We start from the raw sequence: 27,396 nt of genomic DNA on the forward strand, positions 1-27,396 counted from the left end.
TTTTACCTAACCCCTCTTAGCCTAACACGCGGCCGACGCTGTGGGCGAACACTAGTTACATATGTATATATGTTCATATACTCGTTAATAAACGCGTTAACGGATTGTTACAAAAATGTTAATTATTTATTAGATCAATACTGGTGTCCTGGACACTGACACTGGTTCCACGACATGTGACTCTATATATAAAATGATGAAGAGTCATACTAGCAATATTTACTCAAGGCCAACGCAATACAACGCATACAATACAGCCTAATAAAAACTAGTATGACGAATTTGTTATCTGCGCTTTTTGAGTACAGAGTTAGTTATTTTTACCACATACGGTACTAGCGCGTTACCCGCGGCTTCGCTCGCGTCCTAGCTCAAATTGCTATATAGCAATTTCCATCTCTCTAAAAAAGGAAAAATTTTCATACAAACTTTTATATTTTCTATCACTACCTTGGAGGTTACATTTAAAAAAAAAAAGTTCTTTAGTGCTAACCTCCTGTGTAAAAGGAATCTGTATGCATATTTTTTATGATTAGTCCCATTATTATGTCAGTTAAGTAGTCTTTTATATATTTATTATTATTATTCACACATGGTCATCTGATCCCAAACTAAGCAGAGCTTGTACTATGGAAAGCAGACAACTGATATACTACATATACTAATTTTCTTTTGTAAATACATACTTATATAGATAATTACACCCAGACTCAGTACAAACAGACATGTTCATGCGCACAAATGTCTGTCTTGGGTGGGAATCGAACCCACAACCTTCGGCGTGAAAGGCAAGTATCTACCCACCACGCCAACCGGCTCGTCTAATAGATATATATTATTTTTACTATACTATTATTTATATAAACTCAACCTCGGCCGAATATAATAAATTGTCAGACGTATATTTTATACATACGTTTGGAGTTAAATAAAGCCTTACTACTAACAACATTTTTTTTTCTATTTCTGGCGTTTATCTTGCGCTAGTTGAGCGCAAAATATTCTGTCAATGTCACATATAAAAGAAATGACACAAATGATCGAGACTCGGTTTCAAATTTTGAAGCGTTTAATTATGATAAGGAGAAACTGTAATACTACTGTACATATCTAGAACAACATTATAATTAAACTATCAACGTTTATATCAACTTTTGAGGAGTAATTCTAAATTTAAAAACGAAAATATAATCAATATCATAAATGAAGTTATACTTCCCGAGTAATATGACTAGTTTATATTAATATATGGCATAACCTAAAGCCTACTTTTTTTTAAATATATATTTGACATATGAGGTATGTTATTTATCAATGTCTAAGATTGGCATAAATTGGATGTGTTATAATATTATACATTAAAAGGAAGTAGTCACAACAAGGCAATTACAATGACAAAGTGATATTTTATTTTATTACTAATAAAATAAAAAGCTAAGCTAGCTGCTGCTTATAATACTATTAATTATTCAGGCATTATGTACATTAAAAAATTACGAATTTTCGTTACAAAACGAAGCCGCGGGTTGTGCTAGTTATTAAATATATCTCCGCGGTAGTATGCTAAAGCGATCCCGTGGCGCTCCTCGTTAAGACGGAAAGGGTACCGCTGGTTTTTTAGTGGGTATTCCGATGTTCGGGGCGCACTCGGCGCCTTGGACTCCGGCGAGCCCCACATACACCCCCCCTCAACCATTCCCGTGGGGAAAACGCGTAACGCGTTTTTCCAGCGTTAAAAATTTTTTATTAAATATATCTTGAACCAACTATGACGATTATATCATCTGACCTGACTTAACACGTTAAAAACCTTTTCATGTATATTATTATAGCATTTTGAACTAATCATAGATTTATTTATTATTGGACGTGAAATATTTGAACGTAATACGTGTTATACTTACCGTTTTGGCGTATATCCTCTTAATACATTGCCACGCTGTGATGTTCTGACCGTCGAGTTGTAAACGAGTCTTCACGAACCAAATCGGATTAGTCAGCGTACACGATACGAATCCTAAAACAGATGTTCACATTTAAAAAAAAAATATTCATACCGAAATAATGGTGGTTCACCGGTGGTAGGGCAAAACAGCAGTACTTGGTGTTACTTGGTATTACAGGCACAAGGGATATAACATCTTAGTTCCAAAGGTTGGTGGCGCATTGGCAATGTAAGCGTTGGTTAACATTTCTTACAATGCCAATATCTATAGGCGTTGGTGACTACTTACATCACGTGACGCATATGCTCGTCTGCCTATATATCCTATAAAAAAAAAATGGGAATGGCTATAAGAAATGACGAAGACCGTAAGAAGATAGACCGTGTGAGGAATGACTCGTGTAAAACGGTGATAACTTTGTCGTGGCTAAAGATAGAGATGGATAGAAGAGAGACGCTGTGTCCATCCCAAATAATTGGGATACAGGCAGCAATACAGGATACAATGATAATGTATATTACATAATATATGTATAATGATAATAGATATATCTTCATTTGCTTGGAATACTACTCTTATTTCAATATAGTTGTTTTATTCAAACCAAAACAACTGCATATAAACATGTATTTTTTTTCTGGAATTGGCTTTCCGTTTCAGTAAATTATTTATAGAGGATTTAATATGAGAATTTATTTATATAGAAATTTAATAAACTTCTCATAATGTTACCTAGGTATTTCAATCAAATCAATCAACAGCCAATCGTTGTCCACTGCTGAACATAGGCCTCTCCCAAGGTGCGCCAAAGCTCCCTGTCCTCCGCCTTCCGCATCCAGTTGGTGCCCGCCACCTTCTTAAGGTCGTCGGTCCACCTGGCTGGAGGGCGCCCTACGCTGCGCTTGCCGATTCGCGGTCTCCACTCTAGGACTCGTCTGCTCCAACGGCCATCGGTCCTACGACATACGTGACCAGCCCACTGCCACTTCAGCCTGCTAATTTTGCAAGCTATGTCGGTGACTCCGGTTCTTTTCCGGATAATCTCATTTCTGATCTTATCCTTCAAAGATACTCCGAGCATAGCTCGCTCCATAGTACGCTGAGCGACTTTAAATTTGTGGACTAGTCCCGCAGTTAGTGTCCACGTTTCGGCACCGTATGTCATGACAGGTAAGACGCATTGGTTGAAGACTTTCGTCTTCAAACATTGCGGTATAGACGACTTGAGGACTTGACGAAGGTTGCCAAATGCTGCCCATCCCAAGTGAATTCTTCGATCGGCTTCCTTCTCGAAGTTGTTCCTACCGACTTGTATTATCTGTCCTAGGTAGGTATATTCACTAACAACTTCGAGAGGTTTCCCCTCGACGTATATCGGTCCCGGCACGACATGCCTATTGAACATGACCTTGGTCTTGTCCAAGTTCATACCGAGACCGACACACCGGGAAGACTCGCCTAGGCTACGCAGCATTTCGGTGAGTTGTTCCAGCGACTCTGCTATGATGACGATATCGTCGGCAAATCGAAGGTGTGAGATGTACTCGCCGTTTACATTGACTCCATACCTAGTCCAATCCAGCGTTTTGAAAACGTCTTCCAACGCGTTGGTGAACAGTTTCGGGGATATTACATCCCCCTGTCTCACCCCTCTGCGCAGTTGGATCGCCTTCGTCTTACAGTCCTGGATGTGGACAGTCATTGTAGCGGCGTTGTACAGACATCTCAGTACCTCGATATATCTCCAATCGATATGACATCTCTGCAATGAGTCGAGCACTGCCCAGGTTTCGATGGAGTCGAAGGCTTTCTCGTAGTCCACAAATGCCATACACAGCGGCTGATTGTACTCTTCGGTCTTCTGCACAATCTGCCGAACAGTATGGATGTGGTCCACGGTGCTGTAGCCTGATCGAAAGCCGGCTTGCTCTGGGGGCTGGAACTCGTCAAGTCGTCTGGCGAGACGGTTCGTGACGACTCTTGAGAACAGCTTATACACGTGACTCAGGAGGGAGATTGGTCTGTAGTTTTTCAAGAGGGTTTTATCACCTTTCTTGAAAAACAGTACCACCTCACTCCCGCTCCACGTTTCCGGGGTCTTGCCATGTTGGATGACGGAATTAAAGAGGCTTGCTAGCTCTTTCAGGACCGGAGTCCCGCCTGCCTTAAGCAACTCTGTTGTGATTCCGTCATCTCCCGGAGCTTTGTTGTTTTTAAGCTGTTCTAGAGCCGCCCTAATCTCTCCTTGGTCAACGACCGGGAGCTCCTCGGAGTAATGGCGCATAAGAGGGGCGCGCTGGTCATCAATACTGATTCCCACGGGTTTATCCGATCTTGAAGAGAACAACTGCCCATAAAACCTCTCTACTTCTCCGATAATCTCAGGCCTAGAGGTAACGACCCCACCATTTTCAGTTTTAAGTTTTGTCAGACGCGGCCTCCCAAACTTGCGAGCGAACACTTTCGATCCCCGATTTTGCTCAATCGCAGCCTTGATGGCACGGGTATTGGAGCGTCGGAGATCGCGTCGCGTCAGCGTTTTTATTGTTCGGTTTAAGGCCTTATCTGACAAAAACGATGGTAGTTCTCGTCGTTTTCTCATGAGCTCGAGTGTCTCAGCAGAGAGTTTTGGTGCGTTGTCTCTTCTCTGTGGCGGAAAACACTTGCGGGATGTGTTTTGCAGTATTTTGACCAGCGTGTCGGTTCTCTCATCAATGCTGCTTATGGTTTCCAACGCGGTGAATTGATTTTGAAGTTCCATTTGGAACTTTTCGGAGCCTTGAGCAACTTGGAGCATGGTAGGTCGGAGAGTAGACCTCATCATTCTCGATCTTTCGGCTTTTAAGTTGATATTTAGAGTGCCTCGAACCAAGCGGTGATTACTTCCGGTATTAAACTTGTTGATCACTGAAACATCTCTAAATATGTGCCTTTTATTCGAAATGATAAAGTCTATCTCGTTCCTTGTCACGTTATCGGGGCTTCGCCAGGTCCACCTCCTCTGAGGCTTTTTTTGAAAGAAAGAATTCATCAAAAAAAGCCCCTGCGCTTCGAGAAAGTTTACCAGCATTTGCCCCCTGTGATTTCTGCAGCCCAAGCCGTAAGGTCCGACTTTCGATTCACCGCTATCTTGTACTCCCACTTTAGCATTAAAGTCTCCCATAACAACATTGTAGTGGGCCCTCGAGGAGTCGTTGAGGGCCTTTGCGATGTCCTCGTACATCGCTTCGACCACATCATCAGAGTATGTCGAAGTTGGCGCATATACCTGTACAACCTTCAGGGAGTACCTGTCGGAAAGTTTTAGGACAAGGTACGCTACCCGGTTCGACACACTACTGATTTCCACAATGCTGCTAATGAGATCCTTTTTGACTAGAAAACCGACACCACCTTGGGAGAGGTTATCACCTTCGCGGAAGTAGAGTAAGTTACCGGACTCTAGAGTTATCGTGTCCTCCCCCTGTCTTCGGATTTCAGATAACCCCAGTATATGCCAGTTTATATGACTTAACTCTACTTCTAATTCGGCGAGGTGATGGTCCAGCCTCATCGAGCGTCCATTATACGTTGCCATTTTCAGTCGTTTTATACGGTAGCCTGCCGTGAACCGGTGATTCTTAGCACCCCCTGCCCTGCCGATACCGCGACCGCTACCTTGGTCGGGCCTAGCGGGCTTGCCGGTAACTGGGGGCCTTTTTTTGGGCGCATCTGCCATTAAGGGAGGGGTTTGCCCATACTCGCCGCGCTGGGCAGGCGTGTTGGCGAGCGCAGTAGGGGGTAAGATGTTTATGGGAGGGGGGACGCTGCTGCCCATCCCCCCTTTTCCCCGTCCCTCAGTCGCCTCTTACGACACCCACGGGATGAGATTGGGGGAGTACTATTCTAAGCCGGTACTCCACGGAGTTCCTAGGTATTTAATCAATTGATATTTCTCTGACTTTTAACACATCTTCTCTCTTTTTAACATCATTGATTTGATACTCGAATGAAAAAGACACAGGATTGATAAAATAATCAGTAATCAGCCTTATACTAAATTAGGTAAACACGTAAATAATAAAGAAAAAATATATAAAGAACGGCATAAATCATTTTAACAAACGGCGTTTTGTTCAAGAAATGGGTCATCCATTTTGTTTTTCATATTTCAAAATAACAATGCAGCTGAATAGAAGCATCTACTTGGCCTTTGAAGATTCTCATTATAGATTTAGATTAGATAAATGATTATAGCGAATGGCTGTTATATTTTATGATAGGTAATTTATTTAGCCTTTTTTGTTATTTATTTATGGACTAAACTTTCGCAGTAATTAGTTTTTTTTTTTTGCTTTAACTAGACATGGATTTACATTTAAAATCCTAATAAAATAAATTGTCACAAATTTGTAATTTTATAAAAATTAGCATTAAAGTTTCAATGCTTATTTTGCGAATATTTAAACTTATGTGATATTAGAATGACAATCGTAAATACATATATAGGGACATAACACCTTCACCCACTAATGTCTTCAATTAAAAATCATATGTACTTTTTATTATAAATATAGTAATAATATTTTATATAGAATATATATATTCATTTATTTATTTTATTTATATATGTATTAATTTTGTATATATATATACAAAATTTATAATGATATTATGTGCCACTCATCTGATTGGCTTAAAACTGTACATTTCTTGTTGACACGTGCGTGTTCGTTTCTAGCATAGTGCCGTCAACGTTCAATAGGTGGCTCGCGAATCTTATCGAATAATTGTTTACAAAACAAATTATTGGGATATGCCAACGCATGTCGGAAATTATTTAAACTGATTTATAATAAATGCGTAAGTAACACTGTCTGTGTGTCACATTCACAGCTTAGCCATTGAATCGAATATGATAAAATTTAGTATAAAGCAAACTTAAGTCCCAAGGAAAGACGCAAGCTATTTTTTATAACATCTGTATAACACGTGGTCGAAATATATTTATTATATAAAGGAAATATATGATCAGAATCGACTCTTGTCTATTATAATAAAAAAATAACTTCGCCTATTAATCAATTTAAATTGTATATTCATTTATATGTAACAGTAACAGCCTGTTAATGTCCCACTGCTGGGCTAAAGGCCTCCTCTCCTCTTTTTGAGGAGAAGGTTTTGGAACTTATTCCACCACGCTGCTCCAATGCGGGTAGAATACACACGTGGCCGGATTTCAATGAAATTAGACACATGCAGGTTTCCTCACGATGTTTTCCTTCACCGTCAAGCACGAGATGAATTATAAACACAAATTAAGCACATGAAAATTCAGTGATGCTTGCCCGGGTTTGAACCCACGATCATTGGTTAAGATTCAAGCGTTTGAACCACTGGGCCATCTCGGCTTATATGTCCTGTATAGAAATTATCTGTTATCAGTTATAAATTTAAACAGCAACTAGGTATGTATTAAGTCTAAGTATATATTCTATTTGAGAAAAAGTGCAGCTAGCAAAGCGTTCTTCTCGATAGGATACAACATTCCGAACCGGGGCGGGGCTAGTTTTACAAAGTTAACTTGAATCCTTTTAATATGATAAATCAAGAGTTATCTTAAGAGCTTATTTATATTCATATATAATTGAAGACATAAAACTATATACATTTACAGCTCTCACGTAATAAAACTTTAAGAGCTATAAACGTAATGAATTTAAAATGGCCTATGTACACGAAAAATAGATACAAACGCATAAAATAGTCAATTAATTAAAATCATATTTTTGTTTCGTGGCACTTATGACCTTTCAGTTTCGTGGCACCTTTTTCCACATATGACTTCGATTATAAATATAAATTCGTCATATTATCCTTAACAACATTTTAACTTTATACGAGAATATGGCAACGATTATTTTTTATTTATAAGCGCATTGAGATTGACCTAATAATGAAATTGGCAAGCGATCTTTTCTTAATCCTATATATAAACGTGCAGTTTCAAAACATGTTCTAAACTGTATAAATCGATGCGGCGTATTATTCATCTTAGGCAAGATGGTCATGTGGTTAGAACGCGTGATTTGTAACCGATGATCATGGGTTCAAACCAAGAAATCACCACTGAATTTTCATGTGCTTAATTTGTGTTTAATCCATCTCGTGCTCGGCTGTGAAGGAAAACATTGTGAGGAAACCTTCATGAGTCTATTTTCACTGAAATTTGCCAAATGTATATACACCAACCCTTATTGGAGCAGCGTGGTGAAATAAGCCCCAAGCCTTCTTCTCAAAGAGGCGTTGGGTTGTTGACCCAGCAGTGGGGCAGTCACAAGCCGTTACTTTACTTTTTTTCCTGTTCATATTAATAATATTTTAATACTTATTTCTTTTTTTAAAAGTGCAGTATATTCTTTTTTGCCGCACTGATCTAGTGGATAGCTTGTACGGCCACAGACAATTGTTCTGGGTTCAAACCCCAAGGGTTGGGTTAGTAAAAGTTATTGGATTTTCCTGTCAAGTAATTGTCACTAGCAGCCCGTAGTCTTCAAGTTGAAGCCATGTAAAGCCGAGATGTTTCGCCTGAATTACTTCCGTTCGTGTCAGATTTCCTGTCCGAACGGATTATAGGAGTGAGGCAAAAGGGACATATATAATATTTCTCTAATATTATATATTTCTCTAATATAATATTTGTCTAATAAGCAGCTGGCTAGTCTGGCCGATATCGGACAGAGAAATATCGTCATCACATTATTTTAAAAAACATGATCTCGTAAGATTACCGTAACCGTAACAGCCTGTGAATGTCCCACTGCTGGGCTAAAGGCCTCCTCTCCTCTTTTTGAGGAGAAGGTTTGGAGCTTATTCCACCACGCTGCTCCAATGCGGGTTGGTAGAATTCACATGTGGCAGAATTTCAGTGAAATTAGACACATGCAGGTTTCCTCACGATGTTTTCCTTCACCGTAAAGCACGAGATGAATTATAATCACAAATTAAGCACATGAAAATTCAGTGGTGCTTGCCCGGGTTTGAACCCACGATCATCGGCTAAGATTCACGCGTTCTTACCACAGGGCCATCTCGGCTTCCGTAAGGTTAATTAATATGTAAATAAGCTTTTTAAATAAATCATTTTAAAATATATCGCGGGTTAACCAGATTCTGCATATAAAAGAAAAAAATTACGGACGGTTAGTATTTGCAGCTATAATAATACAAATATATATAAAATAATGTAAATATAATATTAATCAAAAAGTGAGTATTTTAAACTATGTATTTTTTGGATTTTAAATATATGCATAGAAAACTTAGTTAAGAAGCTCGCGTAGGAGCTCTGGTCTCTGCGAGACGAACATCCTAAAGGTGCCTGGAAGAAAGAATCTCGGCGTAGGACGTTGTCGGAATGGTTGAGGCGCGACACGGAACGCGTGCGGTCGTCACCTTTATTCAGGCGACGTCTGCCTGCGGAGACGGTGTAAGTGTAGTGTAACGTTCTCGTCCCCATTATCAGAGCGTTGGTTCGAGAGCGTTCCATCATCTTTGTCATGGACATTGGAATAATGTTTATATATGTATTTAGTTTTATATATTTACCCGCCGCGCTGGCCGCTGAGAGGTGCACGATGGGCGTGTCCGGTGGAAGGTGTTGGTTGAGGATTGCTTTAGCCTGGGAGTATGTACAGAAGTAGATCGCTCTGGACGGCGCCACGCCCACTATGTTCGGACCGAGACCCTTGAACAGGGCTCGAGCGCCTTCGTTTTGTACGATGTGCCTGAAATTAAAAAAATAATTAAATATATAAAAAAAAAATCGTATTAAATTTTGCAAAAAATAAAAATTGACAAATACAGAAATCGATCAGTTTCATAAGTACGCCTTGTATTAAACCGTTACTTTTGGTAAGAAATTATATATATTAATTAGTACTATATAGTAATAAATGAAATGCCTTTTAAAAATGAGACTATATTATTAACCTTAATACTACGACCACGCGTTCCATGTATGTGAAAATTATAGACTCTGCCAATCCTTGGAGTTATTATATGAAATATTATTAGCCGATACATGAAAGTAAATTAAATGAGAACATCTGTTTCATTAATCTAATCAACAAATTTTAAAGATATCTCTATTATTAACAATTCAGATTATAGATAAATCCTTATAAACAAATATATAGATAAATATGCATAAATTTGCATAAAACACGATACGGAATGTTTTTGAAATCGATTGTTTTTTTTTTATGTAATTTAATAGATGCATTTTTAATCCTTGAGGTTTTTTTTGTAAATTTATAATACTTATAAAATTATATTATAGTTTATTTTTTTTTCTCTAATTATTCATTTTATTAAATGGAACGGAATGCATTCATAAAACATTGAAATAATAAACGAAAGTTATTTAAAAAAAAAAAGAAAATTGGACAGAAGTGTTGGACATATATTATCAGTTAAAACTAAATTCTAATATTTAACCTACACATACAAACGAATGAAGTTAAATAAAAAGTTAAAGTTAAAAACTTGTAAACCGTAACCCTGTTTAGTAATTAAAACATATCATATTAATATAATATTATAGGAGTTAAATCATCACAGACATTACATTTAAAAAAAACACCCTCTGACATTTTAAGATCATCGAGGGCATCATAGTATAATCGTAGTTGATAGCCAAATGTAAATAAACATCCAATGACGTAAATCAGTACAATATCTGTCTCAGATAAGTAATTTGTAATTTCATTCGAGATTGAGTTTAAAGTTAGCGAGATAATTATTCTATGGTAGTTTTCGTCCGGGGCTTCGCACGCGATTGTTAGTTTAGGTGTTTGATATAATAAATTTGCGTATGTGCTTCCTTGGGGTTCAATTTTGTTTCATACCAAAATTCATCTAAAGTGGTTTAGCCGGAAAGCGTAACAGATAGACAGAGTTACTTTCGCATTTATAACATTAGTATAGATGCAAATTGAAGAATATCTTATATATTGGATCAGTTGTAAAGCAAATCACATTATTTTAATTATTATTCCTCTTGCCTAAATTTGCTCTTGCGAGACTTTTCCATTTTAATTAACGGTTTTGAAATATTATACTTTATTCGTAACAGAAATGTTGGAAAATATTCAACGTGTTACTATGAAAAAGTCGACAAACACTTACTAACTAATACTTTCTTTTATTTATATGTTGAGTATAAAAGATCAACCCTCGTATTCACAGCTTAATATAATTAAATGATAATAATATTGGGAAACGTTAAAATTGACGTTTCGTTTCGAAAACCTGGTCAGTGCCAGCTGACTTTCATAAAATGACTTGTATGCAATCACGTGGTTTTTGAATATTGAAAGAATATACGTTGATATGTCAGAAAAATATGAGGAAAAAGGGATCACAAAAAAATTTGCCATTAATGAACAAGGAATGGGCAAGTGACATTAAAATGTTTCAATTAACTATCTTTATGCATGTGACAAACTTAATCAGATTTTGCCGAATTCAGAGTCGACATTTTTTAAATTCTAAATACATACAAAATAAAAAGAAATGCACATTACACACTACGTTACATAAAATAGTAACACTACCCGCACATTGCACATTTATAAACAATCGATGGATTAATCAGTTTATCAAAGTAAAGGAGAAAAAAAAATGTTTATGGATAATAAATAAATAACGTAATGAAATATGACAAATAAAAGTTAAGCCGATACGCTTATTTATTTTATATACATGTATAAAAAAACTATATATACTATAGGTATTTTTTTTTCTAATATTTAATAATAAAACTGAGTTACGTTGGAATTTTCAACTGCATTTTGATTTTATTTCATTATAGATATTTGGATACAAATATGCTATGAAGTAACTTTTGCTTTTTCACCAAAGAACTAAATAAATGATTTCAATATTCGCACTTCTAATGTTTCTAGTACAGCAGTGCTATTCTGTAAGAACTCACTCCATTACTCACCAGTGAAATGTTGACAACCGACTTAAGGTGATAAACTAATTCGATGCGTGTATTCTTGACGTTAAAATTGTTATGGTCAATAACGCATATCACTTTCTGACATTAGACGACCGTTTTCTGCGGTGAGCACGAGTTTTCTTACAGATTAATCCTACTGGGTAGACGATGTCGCAATATAAAACTAGTCTACATTAAAACAAATATCAATCGAATTATTATTTATTATCCACTGTCTTTAATATCTTGTAAAACAATTACAGAATTTTAATTACAAGATGTCCATGAATAACCCGCAGTTCCTATGAATCAAAAAATGTTTCGATGACGTTCTTAATTCCATTGGTTTACTTGGTGGTAGGACTTTGTGCTAGCCTATATGATTAAGTACCATCCACTCACATATTCTACCGCCAAGCACCATAACTTAGTATTGTTGTGTTCCACTTTGCAGGGCGAGAGAGCCAGTTTAACTACAGCCACAAATAACATCTTAATTCCCAAGGTTGGTGGCGCATTGGCGATGTTAAGGATCGTTAATATCTCTCATAGCTCCATTTTCCAGTCTGCCTATCTATTATAATTTAATGTAATTTAATAATATTATAAAAAGTTTAACATCAGAATCTAGTTATATGATACCTACTCGTATATAAACGAAGACGTTATACGACACCCGTAGTGGAAAATTTTATAAAACCAGCAGTATTGTCAAAATCAATTAGGGCTGATCAAATTTAACACGCTAAGATTTTTTTATGTATGAAATTTTAATGTAGAAACGTATTTTTTTTTTATAAATAGTAATAAAACGAATTCAGACACTAAGCCATCTGATACCACCGCGCATAGATTTTACGCGCATTGGTTGAATAATACACAATCAATGTGTCGCCAACCGTGTTCACGTAGATGTTATATCCCTTATTCATATAATTAGAACGATGAGAGTCATTCACGCCCACTGATTCACTTAATCCAACTGGAATACGTCAATACAAAGTATTATATAATTATTTATAAGAAAATATACCGAGGGCAGGGCTTTTCGGTGAAGGAATTATCATTAACGGCCAGGAATTAAGAAGTCTGCGACATTACACTATCATTCGGAAATTAGTGCGTTTGTAAGCTGTTGGTTCTGAAGACCTGAACTCTTTTCGGTCGTTTTGGGTAGCTATTCTATAGGGTCTTATACGGTTATGAGAGTGAGCGCGCTCTTGCGAACCTGCGATGGCTACTAGAAATTGGTTCCCGTAGCCGAAGTTAAGTCAGTAGGATATTATTACTACTCAGATTGGCACAAAAGCCTTGTTAAGGTTAGTTAAGGCTTTTGACTTCCCTGGTTGAAACAAAAAGTTTGAAATATTATTTAGACATACTTAATAACTTTTTATACAATAATTACTTGTTTAATAAAGAACTAGAACTGACAGCGTATTGGCAACAAGTAAGGGATGGCAATAATAAATAAATAATATCTTACAATACCCATATGTACAGGCAGAAGTGACTGTTTTCCAAAAGTACAATTTCTATTATACTTCCAATTTCAATTGAAATAATGAGGATCTATATTTGTAATATCATCAAAAAATATTAAATTTTGTTCGACAGCCCTAGTGTTGCTAATAGCAAAATGTTTCGTATAAAATTGGAGTGCAAATCCCTCACGCACGTCTCTCGTGATCGGCGCGTAAGTCTTATCTATTAGCGTATGTGCGATAACTATTTCAGCTTTTGCTGGTTACAACTAATTCACCTTCACATTGTATTAAACAACAATGTTAAATTAGAATTAAGATACAATTTATAATGGTCAGGTTCAATATTATTTTTTTTTAACTTATATATATCAAACCAGGCGCTCCATAGTTTCACACACGTTACTGACCCGCCCCTGTGAGTCGTAACGTAATTATGTATAGTCTAAAAACATTACATAATAAATGGGTTATTTAATACTGAAAGTTTTTTTCAAATCGGATTGATACATTTTAAGATTAGAGCGTTCCAAGAAATTCTTCAGCTATACGTATATCCATATCTACGCCTTCAGCTTAACATTTGATATCTTCACTTCAATCAGAGATACATTTAAGAGATGTTACCGTCTATAAAATAACATGATTCTATTTATTATAAGCTTTTTTTTTAATAAAAAATCGTTGCCAATCAATGATTGATCGTTTTATTATTAAAAAAAAAAACAATGATTTTCCTATATGTAAATAGTAGAGAATAACTTTAGAAAAAATTACGATCTTTATCCTCGTTAAACATAATAGTTAAATTATAATTAATCACAATTTAAAATGTATCGCCTGGCACAGTGTTAAAATATATCTTGCGTCACGTTCAGAGACAATATTTATCAGTGCGCATCTATTCTGTATAAAGATTTTTTTTAATTAACAATGAACCCACGTAATATCGAGTTTATTTTGCAATTACGCGTTGATCGAAATTATTTCCGAGTTAATATCACCATTACTACTCCCAACAATACAAAACTCGATAATATGAATGATACTTATAAATCAAACACGGAGTTCTCAACGAGATTGAACGAATGAATGTAAATCTATATATTCATTTATTCATTCATCATCAACCCTTTTTCGTCCACTGTTGGACATAGGCCTCTCCAATAGCACGCCACTGAGCTCGATCTTCAGCTCGCAGTCTCCATCCGCTGGCAGCCACTTTGCATATTATTCTTTATAAAATTAAATGAACTATTACAATATAACATTATCCACTCATTCTTATATTATATATAATAGATGGCGTTGATGATCTTATTTTGATACATAAACACAAATACTAATACATATGTATCCTATAGAATATATTTTAAAAACATTTTTTTGTAGTCCTTATAACGTGTAAATTTATAATTTTATGCACGTACATAGATCTAATCTACATCCAATCGAGTTATAATAGACTTTCAAAGAGAAAGTCAAATATCCTATTGACCATCTTAAATATCCTATTTCATGATATTATCCCGCAATAATATAGTACTTCAAATTTGTATTCGTTTGAGAGAGATGGACACTCGTCACAACAAACATTAATCATTTCCATAAGACATATGCGAATCGTTTAGTACCATTCTAAAGATAGTTTATTATCGCGAAACATTTGAATGCATTCATTCAATAGAGCTCAGTTCTTAAGATTGAATGAAAAATTTGAATAAAAAACTATTAAAATTTCAATCTTATTATAGAAAAACGTCGTTTGGACATGTGCAAATATTTTCACACAACATGATATACGTACTATAAATTTTATTTGCATACAATTACACTTTATGCACCAATTTATTTTTTAATAGTAATTTAACGTTATTTGAATAATAAAAATATACTGTACTATGTCATTTAATACTTAACATAAAAAAATACTTGAATATGGTAAATAGAATAGGTTTTAGAACGCATGTGCACTATACTATCAGCTTACTACCTACACAGTTGTCTCGTCTGCGTTAAGAATGGCCGCCGTGGCGGACATTAGTTAGGAAAAGGACAATGTTATTCCAGCCTTTAGTTTTAGTTTATTTTAGTTAGGTGACGACATTGTCCAGGAAAAAAAAAGAGATAACATCACTAAGAAAATCAGATTAATTGATGTTGTTTTCCTTATACATACAATATTTTATTAAATAAATAATTGCAAGACAACCGGTTCAGTTTTATTTTCGATGTTAAGTTAAATAACATTCCGTACTTACATTTCTTTCAAAAACTGGTCGTCTACTTTTAATCGCTACACCTGCACAATTACTTATAACAAGTTTAAATTATATTAATCTTTATGTCAAGGCATTACGTATAAACATAATTATTTCATTTAATAAAAAAACGCGTAGATTTGTTTTGTTAACATTAATTAAAAAGTGTACTCGATTGTTTATTATCAAGATCATTAAGATACTTTAACGAATATCGTTTGTCGATAATCATGATTACATTATTATATTAATAAACTCCATAAACAATTACGTATTTTATTATTAAAACGAACAAAAAATATTTTTTCGTTACTTTAAAAAGCTACAACCGTTAATGAATCCACTGTGCACAGTAAAACAATGTGTGTGGTTTTCGTTGCACTGATTAACAAAATATATTAATGTAATTAAAAACGAAGAAATATATTAAAAAAATAAAACCTAAAAATCAAATTGGTTCAATATAAATTTCTAAATACCATAGGTATTACGGGTAATAGCAACTTTTACAAAGTTTACTAAAGATGAAGCTGAAACGAGAAAACAAACTGTAAATTTAAACTACATATTTATTGAAGCTATTTGCGAAAATGTATCATGATCATCTCATGCACATTTAAATGCAAACATGTCAACAATATGAAATTTGGCACACGCTTTTTACTATAGGTTTTAATCACAAGAGCCGAGATGGCCCAGTGGTAAGAACGCGTGAATTTTAACCGATGATCTTGGGTTCAAACCCGGGCAAGCACCACTGAATTTTCATGTGCTTAATTTGTGATAATAATTCATCTCGTGCTTTACGGTGAAGGAAAACATCGTGAGGAAACCTGCATGTGTCTAATTTCACTGAAATTCTGCCACATGTGTATTCCACCAACCCGCATTGGAGCAGCGTGGTGGAATAAGCTCCAAACCTTCTCCTCAAAAAGAGGAGAGGAGGCCTTTAGCCCAGCAGTGGGACATTCACAGGCTGTTACGGTACGGTTAATCACAAAAATTTATTAAAGTAAATATGTGATCATTCAAGCTAATACTCGAAATACTGCGACACATGGCTCAAATTATAAGAGCAACTGACAATCGCAATAAACGTTACAATAATATATATATCTTTAACATAAATTTATTTAAGTTCTTAGAAGCCTTAAAAAACTGTATTTATCATTAATATTCTTATCGGATTTTTTTTTGTTCTGCTTTTTAAATAACTTGTTAATACTTTATTTTATATACTTTAATACTTGCTAAATAAGCTGTTCTGGTTAGGTTCACTCCATGTTTCAATGTTAAAGTGGAAACTTTGTTGGCTTATGTGAGAATTATTTTGTTATCAAATGTTTATGTGTTTATATTACGCTGTATGTTTCCCAAATAAATAAATAAATAATAAAAAAAATAATATGTGACGAAACGTTTTGAAATAGAGCCAGCGTAAAACGATTATTGCACAACTCTTACAAATACAGTCTAGCAGACAGGATATTTACAAGACAAGTTGACACGTTCAAATAACATTGCGAGCAAAATTACAAACAATAATAATATATTTTTAACGACACTTTTGTTGGGACAACAACAATAATATAAGCCTTGTGATGTAATGACTTTGATGGTGTTGATATTGTGAATAATCCAATTATACAAATGACTCTAATTAACGGAAATCCATCAGCTAATTGTAACAGGTAGAATGTAGATATAAAACATAGCGTATCTAGGATTATTTTTCAGGGGGGTGACTGGACCTCTAATACAATCGGTATCAAACGGTATCTAGCCTTGAATTTTGAATCGGTAACCCAACATCTTGGAGAGAGATCATCATCTTATATAGAAGCCTATGAAAACAAATATATCCACGTTAAATATATAATATATTAAAATGATTGAAATTTATACTATGAAAAATAATGATATAAGGTACTGGTACACTTCTAGGGTACGCAAATCTATAATAAATGTATGCATATATGTAAATAGGTAAAGGCAATACAGTTTAGTGCATATGTCTTCTATGTTTGTCAATCATTTTAATTTATGGTAGCTATTTACGGACTTTAGTGTTATAAACATTTAAAAAAAAAAACATACAAATACGTATATAATTTGATCAATTTTCAATAATGATTATGTTTGAACTTCAACCACTGAGTGAGCCCTGTCGACTTCTTAATTTCTTATGAATATCAAGACAAATATTGTTACCAAGAAATTAAAATATAGGTACTCTACATTTGAGTGAGTGATTATCGGAATAAAATAAATTATAATAACAAATGTAATCTCACCTGAGGCACTGTATGAGAGTCATCCTGCCGGCTGTCCGAGCGTGGCCCGCCCTCGCACACTGCTGCACCTGGTAATTGTAGGACATCAGCATTCGATCTGCTTGCTTGCTGTAGGCGAACATTGCGCCCATCGTACGTCTGTAGCCCCATTTGGCCTCCTGTATTATACTCCGGTTAATAATTTCGCCGGTCAAGCAATCAATTTTTGTAGTAAACAAACGAGCCTTTTAACTAAGCCTCAGATCAGACAGTATTAGATTTTTATGACAAGAAGTTATACAATTTAGAATGTTCGTTACTTATGGCTGTAACGGTTCAGCCAAGGTGGCTGTGTTTATACCACGAGAATTCTTAAAAGCCGGGCGAGCACCACTGGATTTTTATATACTTCGTGACGTGGTCGGAGCTGAAAAAACATCGTAAAGCAAACTTCATGGATCAAACTCTGCGATACATCACACCCGCATCGGAACAGCCTGGTGGAATATGGTCCAAACCCGAACCTCAAGAGGAGAGATATTTACAGCCTTACTTCATAACTTTTTATAAATAACTTGCTTATAATTTTAGATATATGATAAAAGTGTATATTGCGTCATATAAATCACGTTTCATATTATTTTTACCAATATATTATCTGTTCTGGGAACAAACCGTCAATTATTAATAAATTCTTCTTTTATTAGATGGTTTATAAAATTTTAATTAAATATTATATTTTAAATATTTTTTTATAAGAATCAAACTTTTAAAGTTCAAATAATTTATTTATACTTATTACATCGAATATACTGTCACTAAGAGAAACCGGCAGATAAGAAAGATTATTTTTTTGACTTAACTGCTACCTAGTTATTGTTTTTTTCTCGCTCTATATAAAGATTGAAAAATGTAATAAAAGCTATGAGCTAGCTGGAGCTAAAACCTTTGGAATAAGCTCCAAACCTTCTCCTCAAAAGGGAGAGGAGGCCTTAGCCCAGCAGTGGGACATTAACAGGCTGTTGCTGTGTAGCTGGAGCTGGAGGACTCCAGACATGTTTCTATGTCAATAAGAGCCAAATATATGAGGATTAAATCGAAATCTAGTAGTAGCCTTCTAGATTTTCATATTAGATTTCAAAATATAACTAAAAGATATAGAAAGTTTTAAAAGCCTCAAGGCTTTTTCTATATTCAGATAGCGATTCGTTTTGCACACAGATAACATAATTGTACAATCAACCTTTTTTTAATTTATATTATTCTATAGAAACGCTAGTATCTGTCATATTTATACGCTTCTGTTATTCTTACTAAGCCAATTGTAGCTTCTGATTTATAATTAATTATTCTATCCGTAAGCCAAACCAGACATTAGTCATAGGCTGAGAGTGATAACTGTGGAATAAATAAAATACTTTTACTCTGAATTGATTGATATTGATAATGAAACTAATATAGAGACTAAAAATAAAACGTTGACCCTCGCCATTTCTCTTGCACTTTCCAGAAACCTTAACTGTATAAAGTCAAACGAACATGCGCCTTCGAAGATGGCACGATCTATAAATAGTTTTATTTAACGAGAAGCAAACGACGTCTAAGGAAGGTTTCTAATTGTTTGTAAAAATGACGTAATAACAATTAAGAAATGGGTAAATGCGATCGCACAGTTCCTTATTTAATTATACAGAGTTCTTTTGAGCGATTTAATATAAAAACATCAGAGCTTTCTTTTTTAAGCAGCAATCAACTAAACATTAGTTTACATATTTTGAGTTAAGGTTTTTATAATTTTATAAATAGTTCACTTCTCGGAATTGACTCTTAAACAAATGCAAAGCTTTCGCTTCTATTGTTATTACATTTCACCGTCAGATTACATTTAATTTATAAATGAAATAAATCTATTCCCTGATATGAGTTAATAAATAAATGAGTTTGAATTTAATATAAATGATTAATAATTCATTTACGAATTAAATATTAGGGCGTAAAATAACCAGATTGCATATAATTAATAAATATTCTTGTTAAGCAAAAGAACAGTCGGTATTAATAATATCTTACTGCTGGGCTAATCTTTCTTCTCTTTTTGATGAGGTTAAAAGGTTATTCCTACGCGCAGATCTAATGGTAGTGGATCCGCTTGTGGTCAAATTTAATTAAAGATTTTATGCCATCTGAGACCTCTGCCCACATTTACGGGCAATAACTTATGCAAAGTTTAGTGTCTGCTATGAATTTCGAATCGAAAGTGACGATGATATATTTCACATAAAAATATTCCAGTTCCCCCCTGTTCGAGATGAACAAAGTATTAACTTAACGCGAATTATTTTTGATGCGCAGTCAAATATTCATATAATATTATATGCATTATATCTATGGAGAATATGTCACACTAGTTACTGCCAATTGGCCCCCGTATGGGGGGGGGAACAAACAAACAAACTCACATTCACATTTGTAATAATTTTGTTTGTTAATAAATATAAAACGTAATAATCATGAATATATTACGATACGTCACTTTTACCAAAATAACTTTTTTATATAAATATATATGTATATTTTTCAAAGCGATATTATAAATTATCTAATAATCGATTCACCAATAAGCAATAATAGCAGTTATTATAAAGTACAATATAATTGAAATTGCCCTGGCATTAAAGTCGATAATAAGAGCAATAAATTATATATACAACTGAACTTATGTTCGCTTTGTTTACTTTTTACAACGTAAAAGAGTCGTTAAATCTTTTTATGAATCTACTGTATATACACGCATAATTCTTCTTGCTTTTACGGCTTGTATTTAACAGAGCCGTTTAAGAATTTGTATGTTGGCCAAACTGCTACTGCTAAACTAATAATATATAGTAAAAATAATATTATTTGCTTCGTGTAAGTTGATATAGAGACTACTGTCTTCCCAGATAACCCAGTTCCCCCCCCCCATGGGAGCTGGGTACCTTTCTGAAGGTTTCCACTGCGTGAAAAAAAAAGAGACTACTGTCTGCTGGAAGTGAATGCTTCTGTATCATATTCTAGATTATTTATACACCAATAAGTAGTGAGTAATGCGTTTTGAAAAAAAATCTTGTTGTAACTCGCATTAAACAAAACGCAGTTGTATACATTTTGTATGATTACAATTATCACAAAAGTGACGTGAATCATCAAAAGTAAAAGGTTTTTCAATAAATTCAAAGAAACTTATACAACAAATAAAGTCGCCTGTAAACGTCTATAATAGGTTTACGCCTCATCTCCCTTCGAGGAGCCAATTTTGAGCTTATTCCACCACACGGCTAGGCCCCAATGCAGGCTGGTGAACAAACGTGTGACAACGGAGAAGGTTTGATAAGATGGATTTTTCGCCCATCGGCTACTTAATGTGATATCAATTTTATTTAGTAACAGACAACATAACAAATAGGAAAAAAAAATTAAGTAAAAAGTCGGTAATTGAAGAAATAAATAAAAAAAACTTTATATAGGTTTTATGGATTTTGTTTTAGCAGAACAATAAATTATAATTAGTATTTTAAATGTATGATAAAATATATTATAATTATAAAATAAATTACTATTACTATAGTTTTGTTTAAATTTATTATCTAGCCTTTTCATCCGACACAGGAGGTTATTTCCTCGTGATGTTATCCTTCACCATCGAGCACGACATCAATTATAAGCACTAAATTAAGCACATGTTTAAGCAGACTATATTTCGAGGTCCTTGCCCGGGGTTTAAGCCGCAATCTTCGGTTAAGATTGGCTAAGAAACCTTTACGCGAATTAATCAAATCGAAGAACCAAAAATAACATCGCTGCCGAAACCTTAGCTGGTAATTTCCTAAATTGATTCATTCGTTTTACTTTGCGATACACAACGATAGGACGACGATAATAATCAATGGAAAATCGAATATTAAAACTTATATTGTTTCGTGGTTTAGTGTTAGCTTGTACGGCTAATCCATTGAACCGATTTTGATGAAGTTTCGTATGTAGCAAGCTCGAAGGACGGCCATGAGCTTCAAACACGCAAGCGAAAATTATTTTAGTAATATAAAAGCTCCGATTTTAGCACTAAATAAATATGCTTAGATATATTTTTTAAATCGAGGTATGATTTGGGAGTTTTTCTGGCATTCGCTGTGTAAACCAATAGTTATATTATGTACTCGTATTACGTTATAACCATTTTATGTAGACCTTTGTTCCTTCTGAATCCGGAACGGATAACTAGTAATCGATAGTCTCTGCTGCAATGGAAACCGCAAATCTTATATAAGATCCGTACTACGTAAGCATTGCAGTGTACCTATGTTTGATTCATTAAAAATAAATTGACGTTTTCAGTATATATACAAAAATATTATTTCATACTGGTTGTTCTTTGTGTAAGTACTCGTAAGTCGTTGTCGATATGGTTCCCCTTGATACGCGAGCGAAGTCGCAGAGAAACTAATGACTAATATTTCTTCCAGGGACAATGAAGGCAGTACCATTTGTGGTAATTTAGACTTTGACTATCAGTAAATACGCACTGCTCCTTATTATACTGAATAAAGAATCTGGTGGCCTATTTCTCTCGTCGTACTACGTCTATAAAGCAATATGTCCTACAACGCAAAACGTCTTATGACCAAAATATATAATTCTTCAGGTCTGAAGTCTACCGAAAAAAAATCTCGCTTCAATTACAAATCTAGAAAAAAAAACTAAAACTAAAGATTGAAATTGTTTGGGTATTAACAATAACATCAAATCGACAGTTTTCAAAAACTTTAAACGATATGCTTATCGTTATCATAGATCGGTAGATAGGAATTTCAACAGTGAGACGTGTTATACTCATAAACATTATGCTACTTACGACTTATTGCTACTTAGTCATTTTGCGTCGTTGGGTTTAATAATATCATTGATGTATACAAGATTATTATATGTACATATCAATGTACAAGTTGTGATCATATGGCGTCTATTTATCTTTTTACAAAATCTATTTTTTTTTATAGTATAGTTAGGCGGACGAGCATATGGGCCACCTGATGGTAAGTGGTCACCAACGCCCATAGACATTGGCATTGTAAGAAATATTAAACATCGCTTACATCGCTAATGCGCCACCAACCTTGGGAACTAAGATGTTATGTCCCTTGTTCCTGTAATTACACTGGCTCACTCGCCCTTCAAACCGGAACATAATAATACCAAGTACTGCTGTTTTGTGGTAGAATATCTGAGTGGGTGGTAGTAACCTACTCAGACTTATAGTTTACTGGTATAATAAATTTAAAATATATTAGGATATATAAATCTGTACTAAAATACAGCCTTAAAAAAACCTTTAAGTACCTAACACGTTTTAAATTATAATTTCAGTATTCAATTATTTATAATCAAAAATATTATGTAGCTACTCGTTTTTAATTGATTGTTTTCAATCAATAAATATCGGTTAAAGATTGATAGCGTTACACTTTAAGAGGGTTGTTATATCCTTAGTAGCAACTTCAAATATAACTTTAGTGCTCTTAACCCGTATTTTAATAAAAAAATATTAAACCCTTACAAATCAAATCAAACTTGAGTAGGCTTTATGAGCACTTTTGAATCATTTTACAGGAATAAATTATATTTAAAGCTACCAATACAAATAAACGACTATTAAAATTAATATGCGACATTGACTATATAAGTATAACATTTAAAGGAGTCACGCATCACAACAGAACATCAGCGTAAGTCTGTTTTCAACGGTTCACGATTGTAATGCGAAGTGAATTCTTGCATAATAGCACTGCATATGACAGAAAAAGAAAAATCACTAAGACTGTTAAAACCACTATACCTTTTATACAAAGATTTTCAAATACTGGTAGTATCCTGTGTTGGTAGTGGTATATATACCAAAGCATTTTTTAAGGCTAAAAAATTCAAGTTCGCAGTTTAATCAAAGTGACGTAATTAATCACTGCTGATATTTCTCAAGTCCATCTCAAACTTTACCAGTACTATAGAAAAATTGGCAAAAGATTAACCAAAACGAGGCCAAAAAAAACGCAATTTCAATTTCGACTCATTCAAATAGAAAGCCAATCAAATCGTCTTTCATATCTTTAGAGCAATTTTATACGCCAAGTCGGCATGTCTAACTATCGCCAATCAAAGAAAACATGCCGTATTTATAGCTAGACCTTGAATCATTAGTTTCAGACTGCTACTACAAATGACATTGGGCAAGGTCACTCATCAAAACGTTCTTGATCAGCTAAGGGGACACTTCGTTTAAGTACGCACTTAACTTTATAGAGGAGAAGTAAACTATAACTTTATCTAGAATAAACAATTTTATGTGTTACGATCAAATTTATAGTTACAATTTAATATACGAAGAAAAAACTGATATTTAATGTATGCTTGAATGGAGCTATATTGTTGAATAATGGTATTCTAAAATAATAAGGCATATATACACTAAGTTTGAGATAATAATTTAATGATTGAGTAAATAATGAGCGTGCGCGTCAAGAGGAAGACGCTAATAAAGGCGTGGGCGCAATTCGCCTTAACAATGTAATCACAACATATTGTACAAAATCAACATGGCATATCAAAAGACGTCTCCAACTTTATGCATATTATAGACTTTGTATAGATTTCTTATCAATTTCATCTAATAAATATGAATACGACAATTGTATTAAAATTGTACACAATTTATACTCGAATACTTCATGAATTTTTTTCTTTCAATTTAAACATGCAATGTAACATAAGTCCATTTCCAAGTCCAGGCTTGAATAAGTAAGTACGTACCAAACACTTATTATTCTACCGCCATAAATTAGATCTTTGTATGCCCGTGTTTATTAAATTAAGGAAATAAATAAATACGCAGTAAACAATTATAGATATTTTTAATTTTAAAATTGGTTCACTTTCCCAAAACACTGTAATGCGTTTGCACTTAAGTTTGTGAGGTGTTGCCAGTCTAGAATTTACTAAACCATAATATTTATAATTCAGATTAAGAAAATTTCTCCATTGCATTATATTGTAAATCCGAACCTTATCGAAACTGTTATTTCCCACCGATACCCCAGACAGTACAGACAATTTTTAACCTTTAGACATTCTGCATATATTTCTCAACAATGTAACAACTACACGAGTTTCTGTTACAGTTCGCTTTACATTTTATCTAAATAGATTAGATAGAACAGTGTTTATATAATGTTTTCAGTTCGTCTCTGATATAAGTGATAATCAGTAGACAGGGGGTGGACATAATAATTGATATAGACCTTCAGTTCAGTGATTATATTTAATGGTTGTATTTATGTTATCATTGAAAAACATAATAAGATATACATTAATAATTATATTCAATTATGCTTATCATTTTTAAATTGTTTGTTTTTTATTATATTTATTAGTTTTTAGTCCGGATCTTGCACGCTTGCATTGTGTTAAATTGCTACAGTTAGCTTATATTAAAATATTTTACTATCTAAGATACCATATTTTAAGAAAGAGCCGCATCTAACATATTAAAAATATTTTTTAAAACGTACGTAAGCATGGCTGTATAATCAATATGTGTGCCACAATAACAAAAAAAAACAGCTACTTTGCATTACAGTACAGATTCTGCAGATGAAACAAACAGATAAAAAAATCTGCAATGCGCGATAACCTAAACTATTATATAAGCGTATACATATATATAATGGATGCAGCTAAGATAACAAGTCAACGGTCTCATTAAAATGTGCCCTTAGGCAAACAAAACAATCTTGTTCTGTACTGACGTCTAACCGGTGCTGATTAAAAATAGAATCATCTCGACTAAGATCTAGATTAAGATTCTTTGTGATATGAGATTTCGACTTTATGCACGAAAAACCTTATTTGAATATAAATAATAATAAATAGGAAATAATTTCGGATATCCGATAAATTCTCGAAACTAAATTAAACGTGTAAATTATTAATGGTAATTTGGGAATTGCTTTAAATAACTTTTTTTTAAATACTTAGTATATAAATTAACAATTCTTGATTTTATTTGTATACTATGCGTTTACGAATCGTTTGTCCGATTGAGTTGAAACTTTGTACAGTTGTTATTGGCACTTGCGTAAATCTTACTGGCATGGTACCATCAACGTGCAATAGGCGGCGTGCGAGTTATTTAGAAATATATTCACTGAAAAACTACTAAGCCAATAAACATATAACTTCTACCATAAAAAACAGCGCTTTTCGGAGAAAGTTTAAGTATATAACATTATAAATAGTTGCGCTTCGCAGTTTCATCCGCTTTAAATTTAGATTATTAACGTGACAAGCGTGAATTTCACGCTCTTTTTAATAAAATGTCATGGCATATTTCGATTGAGCCGTGCTTTAATATGAATAAACATAAATTTATTCCGGAAATATATTTAGGATCGGCGTCATTTATACACCATCCATGTTACGTATGTATATTAAAGTCAGTTTTGATTACTGATATAGAGTCTCATAACATCCTACTCTATATCTAAAATTAGTTAATGATACAGAAACCTATGTAGTGTTTACTCACAGCAATGTAATGATTTTGTTCATATATATCTATTACCATAATATGTGTTAGATTTACGTTTAATTAACATGATAATATTTTTAAAATGACAATGCTTATAAGCTTGTAAACTACTATTCGATAAAATGATTTCACTGCAACGAACCGTGTAGTTTCAGGCTGGGCAACTTTTTAACCAAGGGCGCCTTTGAACCCGTCTAATTGATTTATTTGTGATTACATACTTTGTTATACATTCTCAGAAAAAAATATCCCAAAGAGATATGGCGTCAGATTATAACGATTGGCTGATCTTAAGTAAGTCAATTCTTACAGTGTATAAAGCCCGCCGACTTCAAATGAATGAGATAAGAGCAAGCTTACAAAACAAAAATGTTACAACGGCGACTAAAATATAATAAATACCGTCCCATAAATGCTCTACATATTCGTAAAGATAAATTTCTCACAATTTCCAAAAATATTTTGTTTGTATATTGTATATAATTTGGAGAAAAAAAAATAGTACTCAGACTTGCATATGCACTAAATACGAACTTGGTGCCGCGGCCTTTATTTCCAATCAATATGTTGATTCATGATTGATATAACACTGATAAAATTTTGTGCTATATAATTTAAAGTTTTTGGCATTCATCTTGAATATCGTATTAAAATTCAACAGTGTATAACTTTATCAGCATAATGTAATTAATAGGTATCAATGAACATTATTATTATTTTATTATTTATTTTTGATATTTTTAAAAATTACTAATGATTTTTTGTTACTTTTAATTTGAATTTGATTAGATCGAATCTGGAAGTGCTATGTACACTTGTAATTGACAAGC

At 33.9% G+C, this 27,396-nt stretch overlaps 1 protein-coding gene across 2 annotated transcripts in view; it reads right to left on the reverse strand.

Annotated features, from left to right (window-relative positions):
* Window positions 1-27,396, reverse strand: part of LOC126771863 (mitochondrial carrier protein Rim2) — a 42,803-nt gene that overhangs the window by 5,836 nt on the left and 9,571 nt on the right. Inside the window, exons 3-5 of one of the 2 annotated variants that reach the window (XM_050492020.1) lie at window positions 17,971-18,038; window positions 9,534-9,712; window positions 1,905-2,017 (exon numbers count right to left, since the gene is read on the reverse strand). In XM_050492020.1, the coding sequence (XP_050347977.1) occupies window positions 1,905-2,017; window positions 9,534-9,712; window positions 17,971-18,038 (360 nt within the window). Of the gene's footprint in view, window positions 1-1,904; window positions 2,018-9,533; window positions 9,713-17,970; window positions 18,129-27,396 lie in introns of both variants that reach the window. The other variant, XM_050492019.1, reaches the window with a different exon arrangement.

The sequence above is a fragment of the Nymphalis io genome, chromosome 11 (assembly GCF_905147045.1).
Source record: "Nymphalis io chromosome 11, ilAglIoxx1.1, whole genome shotgun sequence".
NCBI lineage: Eukaryota > Metazoa > Arthropoda > Insecta > Lepidoptera > Nymphalidae > Nymphalis > Nymphalis io.